General features: G+C 64.5%; 1 protein-coding gene across 6 annotated transcripts in view; it reads left to right on the top strand.

Moving 5' to 3' along the window:
* Positions 1 to 15,663, top strand: part of TP73 (tumor protein p73) — a 64,534-nt gene extending 48,871 nt beyond the window's left edge. For 4 of the 6 annotated variants that reach the window (XM_074377606.1, XM_074377607.1, XM_074377609.1 and 1 more), the window contains 10 exons: positions 8,028 to 8,214; positions 8,524 to 8,639; positions 10,236 to 10,345; positions 10,691 to 10,833; positions 11,135 to 11,223; positions 11,888 to 12,006; positions 12,488 to 12,636; positions 12,824 to 12,962; positions 13,315 to 13,408; positions 14,633 to 15,663. In XM_074377606.1, coding sequence (XP_074233707.1) covers positions 8,028 to 8,214; positions 8,524 to 8,639; positions 10,236 to 10,345; positions 10,691 to 10,833; positions 11,135 to 11,223; positions 11,888 to 12,006; positions 12,488 to 12,636; positions 12,824 to 12,962; positions 13,315 to 13,408; positions 14,633 to 14,971 — 1,485 coding nt within the window. In that variant the 3' untranslated portion in view covers positions 14,972 to 15,663. Of the gene's footprint in view, positions 1 to 8,027; positions 8,215 to 8,523; positions 8,640 to 10,235; positions 10,346 to 10,690; positions 10,834 to 11,134; positions 11,224 to 11,887; positions 12,007 to 12,487; positions 12,637 to 12,823; positions 13,118 to 13,314; positions 13,410 to 14,632 lie in introns of those variants that run through there. The other 2 variants (XR_012511494.1, XM_074377608.1) reach the window with 2 other exon arrangements.
* Positions 15,664 to 19,849: the final 4,186 nt, after the last annotated feature.

Here is a 19,849-nt window from a genome sequence, read left to right as displayed (position 1 = left end):
ATTATATGTATTTGAAGCCGCCGGAAGATCTAACAATGTTTATCATGGAGACGAAACGTGGGGTATTAAGGGGAAGTGGGCGCACTCGGGGAGAAGCTGCAGCAAATGCTGGCCTCGTGCAGAGCTCTGCGGGCTGGTCCCGGCCGGAGGACGGGGTCCCCTCTTTTCTCTCCACCCTCCCCAGCAGCGGGGAGCCCTGCCCCTGGAGGTCACAGACCTCAGCCTTGGAGGCCCTGAGAGGGGCCCCGAGTCCCTGCACCAGAGGGGTGCTCCCAGGGCAGCCCCCACGCCCACCCCCGTGGACCCGAGTCCATCCCGCAGGTGTGCGGCTGCAAGCGGGGCATGGTGCAGTACACGTTCTGCGGAGCATTGCCTGTGCTCTGGGGCTTGTTTCCAACTTGGCTGTGGCTCCGTGGATTTTGGGGTGTCTGCTGAGTGTGCTGACTGAACTATTACAGTGCCCCCGAGTAAAAAGGCCGAGCCCTAAGCACCCCGAGTATGTGTTGTAGGCTCTCGTGTTCCCCCCATTTTATGGATAAGGAAACCGAGACTTGAGAGGGCAGGTCCCTGCTCAAGGACACCCATCAGCAGAGGACTGAGCAGGGGTCTGACCCAGCAGCCTGACCCCGGCTTTCCTCACTTGTGTGGGGCGCAGGCTGTGCACCCTTGGGGGCATGTCAAAGGAGCAGCCTTGTCCCAGCTCGAGGGGCAGGTCTCGGGGACCCCCCCGGACCCAGGGGACCAGGGGTTGGGGGGCTGGCCCCCCCAGGGGACCAAGGGACCAGGGGTTGGGGGGCTGCCTCCCCCAGGACCCAGGGGACCAGGGGTTGGGGGGCTGACCCCTCAGAGTTCTAGGGCTTGCCCCTGGTGGGGGACCACGGGCCCTAGCGACCCTGCGATCACTGTTTGTTGATGAGTGAGTGACAGCTGCCGCCCAGCGAGGGTAGTCTGCACAGCCGCCTTCCTGCCTGTTTTTTTTTTGACAAATGGAAATTCCTCAAGAAGACTTTGTGGTTAGGATGATCGGGGCTGACCAGGCTCAAAGGCTGAAGTGGTTACACGCCAGGAGGGCTCGGGAGGCAGGCGAGCTGGACCTGGGACCTGCCCCTCCTCTGCTCTTCCTGCAACTCAACCGGGCCTGCAGCCCCCGCCCCACCCCTGGTTCCCATCACCCCCTTTCTAGGTGGGAAAGCGAGGACCAGAGGGGAGGTCCTGACCCAGCTTCTCCTAGAACTAGTGCTGCAGCCACGGGGGGTCCCCAGTGCCCTGGACCTTGGCCGTGGGGGGACTCTGGGAGAGGGTCGCAGCTGAGCAGTAAGTTAGAGCTCTGCTTCCAAGCCAGGTGGGTTCCTGTGGTTAGTGGTGGGGGAAATCTGCCTTGGGATTTTCTTAGCCCCCAAACTTAGAAGCCAAGCTCAAGTTCATGGATCCCAGGCCCTGGAATTCCACCAGCCATGGCTGCAGGGACCCCAACACAGAGGCCTGCTGGTCCAGGCCCTGGTCTCCTGGAGAGAAGCCCCTTGTCCACATCCGGGCATTCTGTCCATTTGTCTAGGCGGCCTCAGGAAGGGGAGAGGCAGAGCTGGGAGGAAAGCGTCTCCTCTGGGTGGGGTGGCAGGTCGGGGCTGCAGCCCAGGAGGGGCTTGGCAGCTCAGGGTTGCGAGTTACAGCTCGCTCTAGGGCAGGAACCCCCCATGAAAGGCACACAGGCCTCAGTGAAGCGGAAGGTCGGGGCTGTGGGGGGACCATGCAGTGGCCTGAATCCATCCCCCAGGATCGCAGACCTGCCTGGGGCGGGGCACCTCCTCGCTTTCTCCATAGGGTCCTCATATTGAGTGGGGGCAGCTGGTGCCTCCAGGGCCTTGGAGAGGATGCACGGAGGTGGGCTGGTGCAGTGGGAGTCACCACGTGCTGCACGGGGCCAGGTGTTTGGAAGCCCACACTCTCCCCGCCCCAGATGCTTCCCTGGATATTTACAAGTTTCAGTGAAAACCGATTGCAGCCAGCTGTCCTGAAAGCTGAAGACTGACCACCCCCACGTGTCCGGGGCTTGCAGGTCCCGTGCTCACCGGAGAAGCCGCCGCGGGCTCCTCTCCTGCTGGCCGGGGGCGGAGCTTACTTACTGAGAGGCAGCACTGGCTGCTCCCGGCCAAAGGGCGTGTGGCTTTACCCGTGGTCCTCACCAGGGACTCGCTCGCCGCTGCCTTGGCAGGCGGGCAGGGCTCTCACCCTAACCCCGACTTCAGACTCCAGGGTCTCCCTCCGGGGCTCCTGCTCTGGCTTCTGGAGGAGCCATTCTGAGCACCTGCCAGAGCTGTGGCCACCACCCAGCCTCTCTTCCCCCCATTTCCCCCGCCTCCTGCAGCTGGTCCAGCTCCAGGCACCCCCCCCCCCCAGGCCATCTGAAGCTGCAAGGCGCTTGGGGAAGAAGGCGGCCTCTCTGTGCCTGCCCGCACCAGCCCAGCGACAGTGACCAGAGTGGTGTGCCCACAGTCAGAGGCTCTGGGACTGTCCTGTGAGCAAGGCCAGTCCAGCTCAAAAGGCCACAAGCGGGGTGGGGGCGGGTGGGGCGGGCAGAGCTGGGCTGCTGGCTAGCCTCCCCACACCTCCCCGTGCCGGGCCGCTCTGTGGCCTGGCCCACAGCCCCACTTACTGGGTTCTTGCCAGAACATTCTCTCCGTGAGGCCAGCTGGGGATGCCCACTGCAGGCAGGGACACAGGAGGCCAGGACAGACAGCCATGGGCTCCCTGGCTGGCAAAGTCGGAAACCAAGTTTGTGGGCAGAGGAACCTGTGTTTGGACTCAGCTGAGGCTGAGCAAGGTGCCTTTGCTCCACAGGGACCGGGACCCTATTTGCCCCCCTGGAGTGGGAGGGGCAGCTGCTGCTGGGAGCTCCGGGGCTGCCCCGAGGACTCAGAACATGCCCTGCTCACCCCCTCCTCAGGGTTCAGGGGTGGCCAGATGCTGTGCTGGGCTACTGAATGAGGACCGGATGGAGGCCCAGAGTTCCCCACCTGCCCTGTGCACCGGGGCCAAGGGCAGGGCCCGCCTCTGGGCAGCTCCTTCTGCCCTGGCTGGGGTCAGAGTGAGCGTGGTGACAACAGGACCCGCTGTGTGCCAGACCCCACTGGCACGGTCCCTTTGGAGCCAGGACTGAGCCTCATCCCACAGCGTCTGGACAGGAAGGTAGAGGTGGTGCATCCTGGTCAGCCGTCCCCTCCCCTCGACAGTCACCACCTGGGAGCCACCCGCTGCGCAAGACCACGGAGGGAGACCCCACCCGCAGCAGGACCAGGCAGGTCAGGCCCCTGCTCGTGGGTCCCGCTGCCCCCCGGAGGCTGGAGTCCTGCCTCGAGGATGAAGGGCATTGAATCTGGTGCCTGTTTCCTTGTTTTGTCCACCTGCCTCTGAGCTGCACAATCCTTGTGGACCCAGGTCAAGCCTGGTGGTGACAAGCGGTCCGGAGGTGAAGCTGGGGGTCCCAGGGCTGCCCTCCCCCAACCTGGCTGGAAGCTTTGGAAGCAGAGGTCTGGGTTGCTGAAACAGGGTGAGAGTGCGTGACCCCCAGGGTGAGATCACGAGTGAGTGGACCCGGCGCAGAGGAGGCGTCAGTAAACGGTGGCTACGCGACTGAGAGCAGGGTGACTGCACCCACTCACGGGGTTCCCAGTCTTGACTCCAGCAGAGGTGCCTGCCCGGGCCCCCTGGCCCACCCCGGGCACTCCTCCGCTCTGGGCCTGGCCCGTCTCCCATTGGCCAGGCTTTGAGCGGGGCCCTCAGCTCCTGACCGGGTGCCACGCTGGGCCTTCCCTCTGCAGTGCAGACCTGGTGCCTACTGGCCTCTCTCCTGGGTCAGCCCAGCGCATGTCTGCTGCCCACCCTGCCCAGCCTCAGCCCAGGATGGAAGCCACTGGGGCTGTCCTCTGCTGACCTGCAGCCCGGGGAGGGACGAGGAGCTGAGCAGGCTGGTCTCGGGGTGCACCTGAGGGTGCGCACTCACCGGGGGTGCGCTGACCAGACACAGGCCTGCCTCTCTCTGGGGCAGCTTCTGGGCCACGGCCTCGGGGACTCCCCAGGTGGTGGTGAGCGTCTCGGCACCCACAGAGCCTGTTCCACCCCCAGTCCTTCTGGGCTTCTGGGGAGGGGAGCCTGGGCCGCCTGACCTGCGCGGGGGGCATCCGCAGGTGCACCTTTCCCCCTCCCTCAGCGGGGACTCTAGAGGAATCACAGCACGTCCTCCAGGCCAGGCTCTGGCTGTGCCCCCCAGGCATCCAGGGGCTCCCTGGGGCCTCCAGCCTTTACCAGACCTGTGGCAAAAGTGAGGTGTTGGCTGTGGGTTTCCTTGTGCGTGGACCATGGCTGCCTTCTGATTGTGGGTGCTCTGAAGCAGGCTGGGGTGATGGTCACGGGCGCCCCTGCTGCCCTTCCAGGCCGGCGGCCTCCCTGATATCTGTCAGAGCCCCCCCACCCTGACACCGTGCGCCGAGCTGCTCTCTGCTGAGCGAAGACATGGGAGTTTGGTAGCAGAGCGGTGCCAATGAAGGGTGAGAGGTCACCAGGAAGGGGTGGGCAGAACGTCCCTGTGGCTTGTGTTGCCCTGGGAGGTCCCCCCACCTGGAAGAAGAAAGGGGGCTGGAACCGGGGCCTCCTGTGAGCTTTCAGGACCACTTGGGAGCCCACAGAGCTTCTAGTCAAGTGCTCTGCGGACCCGCCCTGGGGGCTCTTCCAGGGTGAGAGAGGGTCTGTGGCCTTGAGGAGGTCCTCAAAGGGTCCACAGCCCAGGAGAGGAGAGAAGTGTGGCTGTGAACGCACGCACACGCACGCACGCACACGTGGAAAGCAGATAAAGTGGGCCATAAAAAAATCATTTAAAAAATAAAGCCCCACTGCAGGCCCCGTCTTCCAGAACCTGTTGTAGCAGATTCACCCCAGCTGGTTAACGGTATTTGCGGTTTGCAAGATGCTACACGTCCCTGGAAAATGACAGACAAGTTATTATCACCTCTCCACTCTCCTCCTGTCCAAACCTGCCCGTGCCGGGCACCCAGCTGCTGGGGAGCGGGTGTGAGGAAATTAACAGCCACTGCGCCGCGCCCGCCACCCCCGCCCCCGCACCAGCCCTGCCAGGCCCGGCTGGCAGCCAGGCTGGGCCCCTCGTGGACTGGGGGGGGTGGGGGGGGTCCGAGGAGAGAAGCCGAGTGGGGGGGGGGCAGGGCGGGCATACCCCAGCATTTGGGCAAACTGTTTCCTGCAAGCACGAAGGAACACATGCACCCCAGAGCAGGCAAGTCTGGACGGCTCTGTGTCAACAGCCGAAGATAAATAAGATTTTATCGGCTGGGAATCTGTTGAAACACATCCATCTAGCGGTTCTAGGGAAGAAGAGGCGGGGGTGGGGGGTGCGGAGAGGAAGCATCTTCACGTGACCTTCTCAACAGAAGAGACTAGGACTGGGAGCCCTGCTGCTCCCAGCCGTCCCAGGGCAGCCTGAGGCCCAGGAGCTCTGGGGGGAGGGGAAGGAGCTGGGAAGGGCGGGGCTCAGGCGCTGGGTGGGACTTGGACATGCAAGGGCTCCTTCACTGCCTACCGGTCCCACGCTGCACCCTGCCCCGGGGGTTTGGCCGTCCAGGCCTGCCCCTCGCCCTCCCGGGCTCCCCTCCTGCCCTGCACCCCAGCGGCCACTGTCAGCACTGGGTGCAGCCGGGCTGGGGACCCCTCAGGCATCCCTCCCGGATGCTGCCTGACTGACCAGCGCGGGGCCTGACAGGTGTGTGTGGTGAAGGCCACGTGAGCAGCCAGCCGGGGGGCAGCACTGGGTTGGGGACACCCCATGGGGAGTTGGCGGCCTTGCCAGGGACACGGGGGTGGGCTGGGCGCCCTCCTCTGCACGCTCACCGCTTGCCCGCCTGAGGCAGCCCGGGCGGCAGCGGCTCCCAGCTCCTGGAGGGGCGGTCGGGCTGCAGTGGGCTGCAGTACCAGGGACAGCGCCCGGCAGCTCCTCCCCGGGGCGGGGCGGCCGGAGGGGCCGGGGCAGGCCAGAGGGAAAGGCTGCGCCGCCAGGGCCGGGGCTCTGAGGCCGCGTGGCTGTCCCGGAGCCTGGTGGTTGCGGGGGTGGGGGGTTGCGGGCCCGTTGTGGGCCCGTCTCCACCTCCTCGAGGCTGCGCCTGGAGCTTGCCAGGCAGCTCTCACTGCACTCTTGTCTCAGAGCCAGGGACGGGCTCTGAAGCCTCACTCGTGGGTGGACAGGAGAGCCAGGACTCAGCTGGAACCTGGCGTTTGCTTGGGGCTGGGCTGCTGCTGCCCTGGGCACGGCTCTTGGGCTTATCCTCTAAGCCATTGCTTTGCGGAGTGAAGGGACAGCGTTTATACTGATGGGGACACAGGGCAGTGGTCACCTCCCTGGGAAGCTGGACTGACCCCCACAGCAACAGGCAGGCTCTCCCCTGCCCCATGTGGCTCCTGAGCCCACTCTCTGGCAGCCGAGGGCCCACCTACACCCACAGGGATGTCCTTCCCTGCAGAAGTCGGGGGCACAGATGGCAGGCTGCCCTGGGCTTCAGGGACCCCAGGTGGGCGAGGCATCCAACCCCCTTCCGTGACAGGGGCACAAGAGGGCTTGTCCGCCCTGAAGCCAGCACTGAGGGGTCCTGATCTCCCAAGACGCCACTAGGAGACCCCAGCCCACTTGTCCCCCAGTGCCCCTCAGACCCCGCCCCAGGGACAGGTCAGCATGTCCGGCTGGGTGTCAGCTCATCAGAGGAAAGACAGCTCATACTGCTCAGGGCCAAGGGCTCTGAGGCCCGGGGACCCCTTGCTCACGGGCTCAGCCCGAGCTCCACTTCCCTTGCTTTTCCTGGACTTGGAGTTACCGAGGGTGTGAGGTCCTTAGGGTCTGTTGTGTCCCTTGACGGCCAGGGGGTCTTCCTCTGCAGGGTTAGGGTGTGAGGCCCCAGCTTCCTTGGCAAAGTGGGCTCAGACCTACTCCTTCTCAGGTCTACGCCCCCCCCCCCCCCGTTTCCAGCTACACTCTTCCTGGCTACCATGGTGGGGTGAGATAGGGCTCTCTCCAGATCCTGGTGCCTGGGGTAACTCCAGGGGGACTTGTGGGGGGCCCAGGGTGTGTGGCATGGGGACAGGAAGTGTCCTGTGACTCAGACTATGATGTTCCCTACTGTTCCTGGGGGACGGGACTATGAGGACCCCCAGATGGGCCCCCAGGAGCCAGTCACTGGAGGGGAGCTGGTCACTGGAGGCAGCCAGCTTGGAAACGAGGGGCACCCCTGTTTCCAACGGACCCTTGCATCAAGGATCACCTTTGAATTTGTGAGAGCTGGCTGGGGTCCTCTGATGGGCCACCCAGACTCCTGAGTGCTGGCCAGGGAGGTCCCTGCAGGTGGCCTGGGAGTCATTCGGTCCTCCCAGAGGCAGGGTCTTGAGTGGGGGGTCCTAGAGCTTCGTGGTCAAAACCGCAGTGGCCAGAACCAAGCTGCAGGTCTGGCCCCTCAGACTCGATGTTCCAGGAGGCCCTGGCTGGTTTCCTTTGCACAAATGCCCTAAAAGCTAACTCTAGGCTTTTAAGAACCAAGCTGTGATGCTGTAAGCCTCACCCCTTTCAAACTGTCATGGTCTGGGGTCTTAAGGTTCACCGGCTTTGATGCACCGGACCTGGCTCTCCGTCCCAGACCCTCTCCAGCAGCTCCTTCTTGCTTTCCTGGCCTCTACTGTTTTCATCCATAAAATGGACCCAGTGGTACCCATTTCTCCAACCAGTGAGATCCAGATAGAAAGCACTTCAGCCTGCCTGCAGGGGGCTCTCTGAGCCCAGACCAGCCAGGCGCTGCCGCGCGGGTGCTGGGGAGAGGCTCTTTGAGAGAAGCAGGCCCGAGGTGTTCAGCGGAGGGTCAGGCACTTGGCGGCCGTCAGTAGAGAGCTGTGGGGGCAGGGATTCCTGGGGTGGGGGCGGGCACAGCGGGCGAGGGCGTGGCGTTGGGGCGGCCATCCTCAACCTGGCCCCTCCTGGCCCCCAGTACTCTCCGCTGCTGAAGAAGCTCTACTGCCAAATCGCCAAGACCTGCCCCGTCCAGATCAAGGTGTCCACTCCGCCGCCCCCGGGCACCGCCATCCGCGCCATGCCCGTCTACAAGAAGGCGGAGCACGTGACCGAGGTCGTGAAGCGCTGCCCCAACCACGAGCTGGGGCGGGACTTCAACGAAGGTGAGGGCCCTGACCCCGCCCCCCAATCCAGTGTCCCAGCCCGGAGGGGAGGGCTGGCACGGGGCCTCCTACCTGGGAGGCAGCAGGTCCGATGGGAGGGGGCTCACCTCTAGGGCTCAGCACGCCCCTCCCCAGCCCCATGTCCTGGCCAGAAGTGCCAGTGCCTACAGGTGAGCGGGAGCAGGGCTGCTGGGCCAGGCCCCAGGGGCAGGAGGGCTGCCCGCTGGCCTGCGTTCCACCCTGCACCTCCCCGCAACCCCGGCCAGACCCCGGCTGGCACCCCTCTGAAGCCGGGTCCCCTCTTGGCAGGACAGTCTGCACCGGCCAGCCACCTCATCCGCGTGGAGGGCAACAACCTCTCGCAGTACGTGGACGACCCTGTCACCGGCAGGCAGAGTGTCATGGTGCCCTACGAGCCCCCGCAGGTAGGCGGGGCCAGGCAGGGGCGGGGCTTCCGGGCAGAGACCCCTGGGGTCCCTTAGCGAGCGTCTATGAGTTAAGTCTGGGCTGTGCAGCTCTACCCTACTTAACATCCCTTCCCTGCCGGTCTGGGTGAGACCCCCTTGGGCCCTCTCAGAGCATCTGCATCCTCAGCTCTAGAGTGGGGGCTGGGCCTGCTGACCTCTGAGCCTCAGCCCTGCCCGTCCTTTTCTCATGCCCTGGTCTCTACCTGGGGCTCTGGGGGACAGAGGGGCTGAGGACTGGAGTTTGGGTGGAGTGGGGGCCCGCGAGGAAGAGGAGAGGCCTGCGGTCAGGGGCACGTCGTCGCTGCAGGGCCTGGAGATGAGGTGATGGGGCCTGGAGGCTGGGGGCTGGGTGCTGTAAGAGGTGGGCAGGGGCAGAAAGACCTGGGGGGTCTTTGGCTCTAAGGCAGCAGAAGGTTCTGGAGCTGACGTGAGGGCCGGGCGGGGTGATGGTGGGATAGGGGTGCCAAGACCTCAGGTGAAGAGCGGGTCCCAGCTCTGGGCCTTGGGCCATGCTTCCCAGGGTGGGCGTGTGGCAGCCAGCCCCTGCCTTTCCTCTGCCTGGATTTGAGACCCCCCCCCCCCAGAGCTGTACCCCGTCCTTCAGCACCCACGCCCCACTCCATCCCTGTACCTGGTCCCACCGCCCCTACCAGGCCCTACCCCAGTACCTCGTCCCCCCAGGCCCTCCCAGGCCCTCCCAGGCACCTCCCCTTGGTTGCTTAGGAACAGTCCTGGCGTTGGAGGGACCAGGGCCGGGGAGGGGTTGCCTTCCCTCCCCTGAGCCCGGCTCTCACCGCCAGAGCCAGCCAGGAGAACAGGTCTCTCCCGCCCCCTGGTGGCCACCACATGCCAGCAGCTTGGTGAAAGGCCAGGTTTCCCAAGCCAATATTGCGATTTTTGCTCCCTGACGTGACAACTGCCCACTTTGTGGGCCTCGGATGCGCAGGGGTCAAGAGTCCTGAGTTCACATCTCAGCTCTCCCCAGACCCCCTGGAACAAGTGTGTGTGCTGGGGGTCCACTTGGACGGCTCTGGGCCCCCACTGCTAGAGCAATGCCTTTCTGCCCAGAAGAGCCATGGCGTGCGAAACACGCTAGTGTGCCCACGGAGGCCTGTGCACGTGCTCACACTAGCCTCTGGGCTGTCAGGGGGGGTGGCTGGGCTGCCAGACCACGGCCCTCTGTGCCTCCCGAGAGCAGAAACTGGGAGTGGCACTCGGTACCCAGAGCCAGCACAGCACATGGCTCCAGTGTACTGCATGAGTGGATAGATGCGGGTGGATGGATTGCTGAGTGGATGGAGGTGATGGATGGATGGATGGATGGAAGAGTGGATGGATGGGTGGGTGGATAGATGGATGGACAGATGGGAGGATGGAGGGGAGGATGGAAGGGAGGATGGATAGGTGAGGGGGTGGATGGGTGGACAGAAGACTGAGAACCATGGGACCCAGCACCCGCTTGCCTACCCAGAAATGTGAAGGATAGGAGCCCCCACTTTTGGGGTTGGGAGCCATGTGCTGACCCCACAGCCTCCCCCCGCCTCCTGTGTGCAGGTGGGGACAGAATTCACCACCATCCTGTACAACTTCATGTGCAACAGCAGCTGCGTGGGCGGCATGAACCGGCGGCCCATCCTCATCATCATCACCCTGGAGACCCGGGAGTGAGTCTGCGGGATGTGGGGCCGGGGAGGGAGCGGGGCTGGGACCTGGGCCAGCATTGCTGGAGGTCTTGGGTGGAGACAGAGAGGCATGACCAAGGAGTGGTGCTGGCCCTGGAGGCAAGCTTGGGGGAGGGGCCCTGCAGGCCATGAGCTGGGAGGGGCCCCAGGGGCTGCAGGCTCAGGAGCCGCCTGGGGGGTAGAGAGAGTAGCAGGGGACCTGGTGTCCCAGAGCAGCTGGGCGCTTGGCCCTGACCCCTCAGCCCATTGAGGCCAGTTCTGTGGGGTCCAAGGTGGCTAAGGAAGGAGGCCTTCAAATCTCACGGTTCTGGCTGTGTCCCTGGATAGCGGGCAGGTGCTGGGCCGCCGGTCCTTCGAGGGCCGCATCTGCGCCTGTCCTGGCCGAGACCGCAAAGCAGACGAAGACCACTACCGCGAGCAGCAGGCCCTGAACGAGAGCGCCGCCAAGAGCGGGGCGGCCAGCAAGCGCGGTGAGCGGGGCTCCGGGCTGGGGCACGGGCGTGGAGGGCAGGCCCGGACGCCAGAGCCAGGCGGCCCTCGGGACGCAGTTGGACCTGCCCCGGGGCTCGGGTAACAGAGCCAGCCCCGCCCTCATGCCCCTGTCCAGCTCTGTCCAGGGTGGGTGGCCCATCTGAGTGGGTGACTGGTCCCTGGGCCCGTCCACAAGGTGCCCCTCGCGAATGTTGGCTCACACCGGGCGGCGTGGTCGGCGTGGCTCCCCTGCATGCGCCCCTCCGCCGCCGGCTCACGAGGCCTCCCCGTCCCTTCCAGCCTTCAAGCAGAGCCCCCCTGCCATCCCTGCCCTGGGCACCAGCGTGAAGAAGAGGCGGCACGGGGACGAGGATGTGTACTACATGCACGTGAGTGACTGGGGCCCCCGGGGTGGCAGGCCGCAGGGCCGGGAAGGGAGAACCAGCTCCCAGGGGGCCCGACAAGCAGGGCCAGAGCAGAGGGAGAGCAGGGCCACCACGCGGGGGCTCTGCCTGAGTCAGGCCCCAGCACAGGAGGTCTTGCTGCAGACACAGCGACACCGTGGGGGTGATGCAGGCCCCCCACGCCGGGTGGCGCGTGAGGAGCCCCACACCCGCACAGCCTGGCCGGCCGCAGCTGCGTCACGGAAACCGCTCTCGCAGGCTGCTGTGTGACAAGGCTTCTCCAGCTGGAGGGTGAACCCCCTGCTTTGCTGGGACTGGTCTCTGACGTGAGAGGGTCATTTTCTGAGTTCTTCAAGAATGAATTCCTTGTTCTAAAAGCCCCGTATTTGTCGCATGTCCCCTGCTGGCACCCCACGTGCACTGAGCTCTGGAAAGGGGGACGGGGACAGTGTGGTGGAGGCTCAGGAGTGGGAAGGGATGGGCGTGGTTTGTGTGGACAGAGGAGACCCGCCCATCAGACCTGCTTCTGGGAAGAGGAGGGTAGAGGCAGGGGACCCCCAAGAAAGGAGAGGCGCTTCACTGCCCGGGGGGCCTGGGCCGGGAGGCGTCCACACGCACCAGGGCAGAGGGTCCACCTCTCTGTGCTCAGGTGCGGGGCCGGGAGAACTATGAGATCCTGATGAAGATCAAGGAGAGCCTGGAGCTGGTGGAGCTGGTGCCACAGCAGCTGGTGGACTCCTACCGGCAGCAGCAGCTCCTGCAGAGGCCGTGAGTGCAGCCCCTCCGGCCCCCGGGGCCCCGCCCTGTCCTGCCTCGCTGCCTGGGGGAGGTGGGGCCACTCGGGGGACTCAGTGTGGCAAGTAGTCACAGCACCAGGCAGCGGTTGCCTTGGTGTCCCCTCCTCCGGGAAGCCTTCCCTGACTGCAGCCATCTCAGCCATCACTCTGTCTCTCCCACGGCGGGGTCTCTGCTCAGTGAATGTGAGGAGGGGTGGTTGGAGAAACGCTGACCCACCAAGACTAGGTGCCGATTCCAGGGATGTAAGCCACACCCACCCCCTCCCACCCTTGCCGGGTCCTGCCTGCCAGCAGGCCACCATCAGACATCAGACAGGGAGTCTGGGTGAGGAGGCAGGCGCTCTGACACCTCACGCGGGTCGAGGTCTCTGGGCCCCAGCAGCACGGAGGTGTTAAGTGGAGGTGACAGTGGCCTGAACTCCTTACCAACCCGAGCTGTCCCTTCCGAGCAGAAGCCACCTGCAGCCTCCGTCCTATGGGCCCGTCCTCTCGCCCATGAACAAAGTGCATGGGGCCGTCAACAAGCTGCCCTCCGTCAACCAGCTGGTGGGCCAGCCTCCCTCCCACGGCTCGGCGGCCGGGCCCAACCTGGGGCCCATGGGTGAGTAGCTCGGGCAGCCTGGCTGGGGTGGGCTCGGACCACCAGGGGCTCTGGGCGGCTGCCTCCCTCCAGCAACTCGGGCCTGTGAGCAAGACGCAGGGTCGTGGATGGTCCCCTCTGTCCACTCCTGGTCTTCGGGGCGGCTGGGCCTGGCTCGCTCTGACAGTCCCGCCTGCCTCTCGCTCAGGCCCCGGGATCCTCAACAACCACGGCCACGCCCTGCAGGCTGACGGCGAGATGAACGGAGGCCCCGGCTCCCAGCCCGTGGTCTCGGGGTCCCACTGCACCCCGCCACCCCCCTACCACGCTGACCCCAGCCTGGTCAGGTACGTGGGTGGCTGCTGGGCCCCGCCACTAACCCACTAACCTCAGCCCTGGCGGCCAGGTTACCTGGCCCCGCCCGGGGACGGTCCCTGCATGCCACCCTGCGCGTGCCCTGCTTAGCGGCTCGAGGAAGAACAGAGGCAGAGGAAGGTCAGGAGTGAGTATCCAACCGACGTGCTGAGGGGACACAATAAGCCAGGGGTTCCTGGACGCTGTGCCCGCAGCGAGCGCGTCCCCGATGCGGTGGCCAGCAGTGGGTGGGGCGACCTCTGGGGTGGCCAGTTTCTACCAGCACGGGCCGCGTAGCCGGGTCCTTAGAGGCTAATGCTGCTTTGTTTCCCAAACCCTCTGCAGTTTCCTAACAGGACTGGGGTGTCCAAACTGCATCGAGTGCTTCACCTCCCAGGGGCTGCAGAGCGTTTACCACCTGCAGAGCCTAACTATGGAGGTAACCGCCCCGGCCCTGCCCGGGCAGGAAGGCTCAGGGGCCACCCAGACCCGGCGCAGGGCCCTGTCTGCGGGGCAGGGAACGCTCTCCCCTTTCTGGGGCAGCCCCTCCGTGCCTGTCCTCGCCCGTGTGCGGGAAGCCTGGGGAATCTGGCAAACCCTTCTGCCCACAAGCAGTGTCCACTCCAGCCAGTTCAGCTGCAGGGCCTCGGGCTGGAAGGGACTCCCCCCAGGCCCCTCATTGGACTTGAGTCTTCTCTGATGTGGTCAGGCTGTCTTTGGTGTAGGGGGACGGGCTGTCTCCAAGGCACAAAGAATTGCAGAAGTCAAAGGTCAGAAGGGCCACAGAGCCGGTCAAGTTCAATGCCACTTACAAGGGGACGAACGGACCCCCAAACTGCTTGCCTTGCACCCACGGCAACTGAACATCCCGCCTGGGGTGTGCAGAGCTAGGAGCACCCCACCCCGGGCACCTTCACCGCGCAGCCAAGGCTTGTCTTTGGGTTGAACAAGAGTCCCGGCAACGAGCACTCATAGCCAGGCGATGCCTTGAGGGCAGTGATGGAGCCAGAGCCCAGGAGACACAGCTGTTGGATCCTGGGGCTCCAGCTTGGGGGGCCTGGCATCTGCTCAGAGGCTCATCCAGGTTCATCCCCAGCCATGGCCATGGGCCAGAAACATGGGCTGCCCAGAGGGAGCTGGGGCCAGTGGCTCAGAGGGTGGCCTTGTCGTGTGTCCACTAACGCCCTCCTCTGACCTCTCCCGGCTTCCCTGCAGGGCTGGCTCAGTGCATGTGAACGCTGCCTCACTGCTGATGCGAGCTTAGCGAGGGGGGAGGGGAGGGGCAGGGATGGGAGGAGGAGGGAGGGTGGAGCCCGAGCATCTGCTTTGACTTTGGGAGGGGCCCCGACCTGAGGCTGGGGGCAGGCGGTCCTCCAGGGCCCGGTGTGCAGTGTCTCCTTCTGTCACTCTGCCGTGGGCAAGGCCCCAGGCCCAGGGGCCCACGAGTGACCTCAGCTCTCCCCCCAACCCCAAGCACACACACGTCACTTCTTAGCTCTCCTGCCACCATGCTGGGGCCGAATTCGGTGCGGCCAGACCCGATGGCCCTCGGGGTGGGGTTCCTCACCTCCCTCTGGGTCCCACAGTTGACATCCCTGGTGGGAGGGGACGAGGGCAGCCTGCCACAAATGCCCTGTAACGGGGCGCCGCCCTGCTCCTGCAGGACCTCGGGGCCCTGAAAGTCCCAGAGCAGTACCGGATGACCATCTGGCGGGGCCTCCAGGACCTGAAGCAGGGCCACGACTACGGCGCCCAGCAGCTCATCCGCTCCAGCAGCAACGCCGCCACCATCTCCTTCGGCAGCTCGGGGGAGCTGCAGCGGCAGCGGGTCATGGAGGCCGTGCACTTCCGCGTCCGCCACACCATCACCATCCCCAACCGCAGCGGCCCTGCGGGGACCTCAGGGCCGGACGAGTGGGCCGACTTTGGCTTCGACCTCCCAGACTGCAAGTCCCGAAAACAGTCCATCAAAGAGGAGTTCACGGAGGGCGAGGCCCACTGAGGGGGCCGGGGGAGGGGCTCGGCTGGGCCCCAGCCCGGTCTGCCCGGGAGAGCAGCGGAGAGTGGGCCTCTGGGCCCGAGGACTCGGGAAGCCACGCTCCACCTCTGCTTCCTTCTTGTCTCAAGCTGCCCTGGGAGGCAGGACCTCTGGGCTGCACCGGGAGAGGGAAGTCCAGCCCTCCAGCCACCGCAGCCCGCAGGCTGTGGGGTGGCCCGCAGGGAGGGGCTCCCGGAGCCGCGCCGAGCCTCACCCCTACCCACCGCCTCACTTTCCTGGGGGCTCCACTGACCGACTGCCAAAAAGTATTTTTCGTTGTCTCTGGTTCTGAGTGACTGTATCTAAGCCTGTCTGGTTTTTCGGGTCAAGGCTCCAGACTACGTCTCTGCGCAAGGCTGGTCCCTCTGCTGGACTTGAGGGCCAGCCTGTCCCTTGCACACCTGACTGCTCATGCAGACCCCACTGCAGCCGCCTTCTGTTTCTGCCCTGAATGAAAACCAGAGTTTCGCTGGAATTGAAGACTGGTCCCTCCCAGGAGGCGAGGAGACTTCTGGCCACCAGCCTCCAGCCAACACCCACGCCAAGGCCGCTGGCCTGTCACCTCTGTCTGGCGACCCTTCCAGCACAGACACGGATGGCATGCCCCTCAAATTACTGCAGATTGTTAATATTTGATAAAATGACACCCTTTTCTACACGGTGGGTCAGCCTATTTTAACAAAACTTCCGTCTTTAATGTTCCTGTCAGGGTTAGTCTAGGGGGGCTCCCAGCTTCCCAAGTCTGTATAAAGCCAGCTGGGCAGAAAGCTGAGGGGCAGAGCAGGCGGGGGCCCAAGACGGGCAGGGCTCGTCCCTTGCTCTGTGGGTGGGATGGGAGGCGGCCATGGGAGGGCAGTTCTGCTCTCTTGGTGGAATGGCCTTCCTCCTTCCCTGGGAGGCTGGGCTCTGTGCTGGGAGAGGCCCTCCCGTCCTGGCAGGGACAGGAGGCAGGCAGAGGGGGTCCAGGCCCTTACAGGGCAGCCCAGGGAGGCAGTGGGCTTGGGGGGGAGACGGTGTCCGCACTCCCAGCTGAGGGGCCGTTTCCTTCTGCCAAGAGCCTTCTGAGCCTTGGTGGCCAGAGAAGCAGAGGACAGGAAACAGGACAGAGGGGGCCAGGGGCCAGAGGATGTTCTGGGCTGGCCTGGAGGGGTCCTGACCGACATGGAAGCCAAGATGCTGCCTGGCAATTTCCTAACAGCGGTCTGTCCATCCGTCTGTCCATTGCTCTGCCCATGCCCCGGCGTCTCCAGATCACCCTGAAGCGGCAAGGCTCCCAGGCCAGGAGGCTGTGCAGACAGAGCCCTCACCGCCCTTTGGGGCTCCTCCTGTTGGGTAACCGCCCCCTCCCCACCGGGAAGTCAGGAAGGGCTCCCTCCAGGCCGAGTGCTCAGAGAGGCAGACCTCTCGCAGGTCCTTTCAGAAGCCAAGCTCGCCCCTCTCCGCACAGGGCAGGACCAAGAGTGAGCGTTCACGTGCCAATTTCTTGGTCAGGTTTCCAGGCTCCTTAGAGGCTGGGCACTGGGCGGAGGGAGGGGTGTCAGCTGTGCCAAATGGCTCAGAGGCCAGCCAGCAGGGGACGGAGCTGCAGCGCCAGCTGTGCCCCAGACCCCAGGGGGCCTCTGGACCAGGACTTCACCTCGGAGGTCATGAGCGTCAACACCGGCCGGCTCCACTGATTTAAAAAAGCAGCGATGGGTGCAGGCGCAGGTGCCGGTGTCTAGGATGACGCTGCCCCCCCCCCCGGGACCACCCTGGGGCAGAAGGGGTGCCATCAGTGCCACGGGGAACACACGGCCGGGCGCAGCGTCATAGCAGCCGCAGGGTGGGCGGAGGCGGGGCGGTGGGGCGTCCCCGTGCTTCCTCACTGCACCCCCGCAAGCCGGGGTCAGTGCGCCCTTCTTGCCGGTTCAGATGTGAAAACCAAGCCCAGGGCCCCAGCCAGCTGTCATGGACTCTGCACTTGCTCCAGCAGCCCACACTGGGCCCCCCAACCCGTTCCCCAAGGACCACCTCAGGAGCCGAGGGGCCCTTCCCCCAACTCCCTGGGCTCCAAGCACCCCGCTGAGGAACAGCTGAGTTCCCGGGCCTCACATGGCTGTTTCTCAGTCTGGTCTCCTCGCCTGGCGCCTGGTGAGGGCGGGCGGAGCCCCAGGGTGGAGGAAGGGGGAGGAGCACCCTCCCTGGGGACCCAGGCCGGCACGGGATCCTCTCACTGACTCTCCCTGTGGGATGAGCTGGCAGGGCCCCTGGGCCTTTGCGCCTGCAGATGGTGGAGGAGCAGCTGTGGGAACACTGTCGTGGTCACAGGAACATGCAAACTGACAGAACAACAATCCTTCCGAGTCACGACGTTGCCACAGAACTCAAGAGAAAATAAAGCTTTATTTTAGGGTGTGGGGTTTCCCCAGCAGTGAGGAGGCGGGAGGGAGCTGCGGGCTGGGGTGCAGGGTGGGCCTCGTGGACGCCTGCGCGCTGAGCACTGCTACCCAGTCCCCCGGGCTCCTCCCCTCCAGGGCAGGGCTGCTGGGGGCATCATCCCGCCCAGCTCTGGGCAGCAGCGCCAGCGGCCCGGGTCCCCAGCGTGCAGGGAGCGGGGGCACCGGGTAGCTGGCCCTCAGAACATGCCAGCGGTAAAGACACAAACATCTTCTGTTCTGTTGGTTAAAGCGCTTTAACACTTGAAGGTTTAAAAAAACACCACCCGCGTTGCCAACGTAACGCAGAGCCTCTTCCGGCAGCGCTTATGGAAGCGTCCCAGCGACGCTAGCTGCTTCTCCCGGTAACGCCATCTTGGGGAAATGTGTTTTTCAGCTGTGTTTTGGTGGGAAGTTTTGGTTTTATACGTAACAAAGCACACGGCCTGTGACTGTCTCCTATGACTGAATCAGACCCAAAGACCCCACGCAGGCACAGGCCCTGCGGGCGCCCTCCACCCCGGGGCCTCTGAGCCGTGTGTTCAGTGTGGACTCGGGTCCAAGAGCGACCTGTGGCCCGACCTGGTGCCATCTGAGCAACGCCCACTGAACTGACAGGACTGGCCTGGGCCCGGCCAGCTCAGACCTCCTGAGAGCAGGCCGGGGGCCGGGCTGTGACCTCAGAAAGGCCACGCGGGCGTCCGTGTGGACTGTGAACACCCTCCGGCTGTTCCAGACGAGCGCTCACGCTTCAGGTCAGCCCTGCTCGGGCTCCGGGGCACCTGGCCTTCCTTCCGCTCCCCTCTTGTCAGACCTGGGAATACGGGACTGGGGACTGGCCACAGCGAAATGCGGGGCTCTCAAAGCTTGTTCAGTGTTGAGGGAGGCCTGGGTCTCTCTAGACGCGGGGCTGAAATCCAGCAGGACAAGGCGACAGGACAGGGAGACGGAGCCCCGCGCACCTCCTCTGTCCCCACTGTCCCCGCCCCCACACACCTCCTCCCACCCCTCCTCTGAGCTGTCACCTCCGCGCCACCCTCCCGCACTCGGCTGTCTGAATCACGGACACGCCGACGCTGCAGAACCGGACGGGAAACGCGGACCTGGGAGTTTTATTAAGACGCCACCGCCACGCACAGCACGGAGACAGGGACCTCGAGGGGTGAGCGCGGCAGCCATGCGCTCCAGCAAGAGGCAGCTTTAGCACCTTCGTTAAAAAACGTTTTTTTAAAGTAGAATACAAGGAACACACACGATCACTTTGAAATAAATGAAAACGCCTCCCACAGGCTGGCACGGAAGTCTGGGAAGATGACCCGCCTAGCAGCAGATCTACCACTCTGCAAGGCACTGGCTCTGGGGACACGCCCCTGTGAGGCCACTTCCTGGCTGCCCGCTGACATTCAGAGAAAGTCTACAGTCAGGCAAGAAAAAAAAAAAAATTCTTTAACATCATATACAATTATTTATCATTTCCTAGGAATAGTGCTGCATAATACACTGCACAACTCACAGATTCTTTGAGAAAGTTGTTTGGTTTTTAAACACAGCTGTAACTGCCCCTGAGGCCCCCGGGAAGCTGCAGCCCGCTCAGGGCACGCAGCACGCGGTCCAGGGTGCTGAGGCCGCCTTCACTCTGCTCCCCACACAGAAGAGGTGCTCAGAGCTGGGGCTGCAGGTTCCCCCCATTTACACGGTCCGATTCCTGACCTGCGTTCTTCCCAGGACCCCACGGAGGAGACCCCAGCCAGAAGGAAATGTAGCAGCAACCCTGAGCTCAGTCTCCTGGCTCTGACATCGCCCTACAATCCGTTACCCCACTAACGGAACATACTCGGTCTCCCAAGGGTCCTCTTCTTGGTCTCTGGTGAAGATAATGTCACCACAGGCGCCAGCTCTCTCAGCACCGGGGCACGTGCACAGGCCGGCGGGTCTCAGGCAGGGTTCGAGCGCACTGTGCCTCCCGGTGCTCTGCCTCGACCACACAGACCTCGGCTGCTCTGTGCCGCAGGGCTCCGGCTGACCGGCACCAGGCCTGCCGTGCGGCCGCGGCCGCCTGCAGCGCCCCGAGCAGCTGCTCTCCGGTGGCCGCGGGAGCGTCTTCCCCCGCACAGGGCGTGCTTACACAGAGTCAGGGCAGAAGCCCAGGCCCAGCCGGGACCACGACACCCTCTGGTCTGGCTGGGGACGGGGGACACGGAAAGGTCCCGAGGGGTGCAGCGCAGAGGCCCACTGCCTGTCTGACGTAGCCGCCTCCCCCACAACCGGGCCACTTTCCTCAGGGACGTGTGAAATTCACCAGATCCCAGGGACGTGGAAGTACCCGTCACATTCCATGCCTCAGAGCTAATGTGTGCGTCCACATAACCCCAAAGGGACACCGACGGGCGGTCCGTCAGATACACGCAACGCAAATGATTATTCAAAA

This window comes from Camelus bactrianus, chromosome 13 (genome assembly GCF_048773025.1).
Source record: "Camelus bactrianus isolate YW-2024 breed Bactrian camel chromosome 13, ASM4877302v1, whole genome shotgun sequence".
Classification (NCBI taxonomy): domain Eukaryota; kingdom Metazoa; phylum Chordata; class Mammalia; order Artiodactyla; family Camelidae; genus Camelus; species Camelus bactrianus.
The sequence above is the reverse complement of the archived record's forward strand: the minus strand, read 5'-3'. Positions and strand labels throughout refer to the sequence as shown.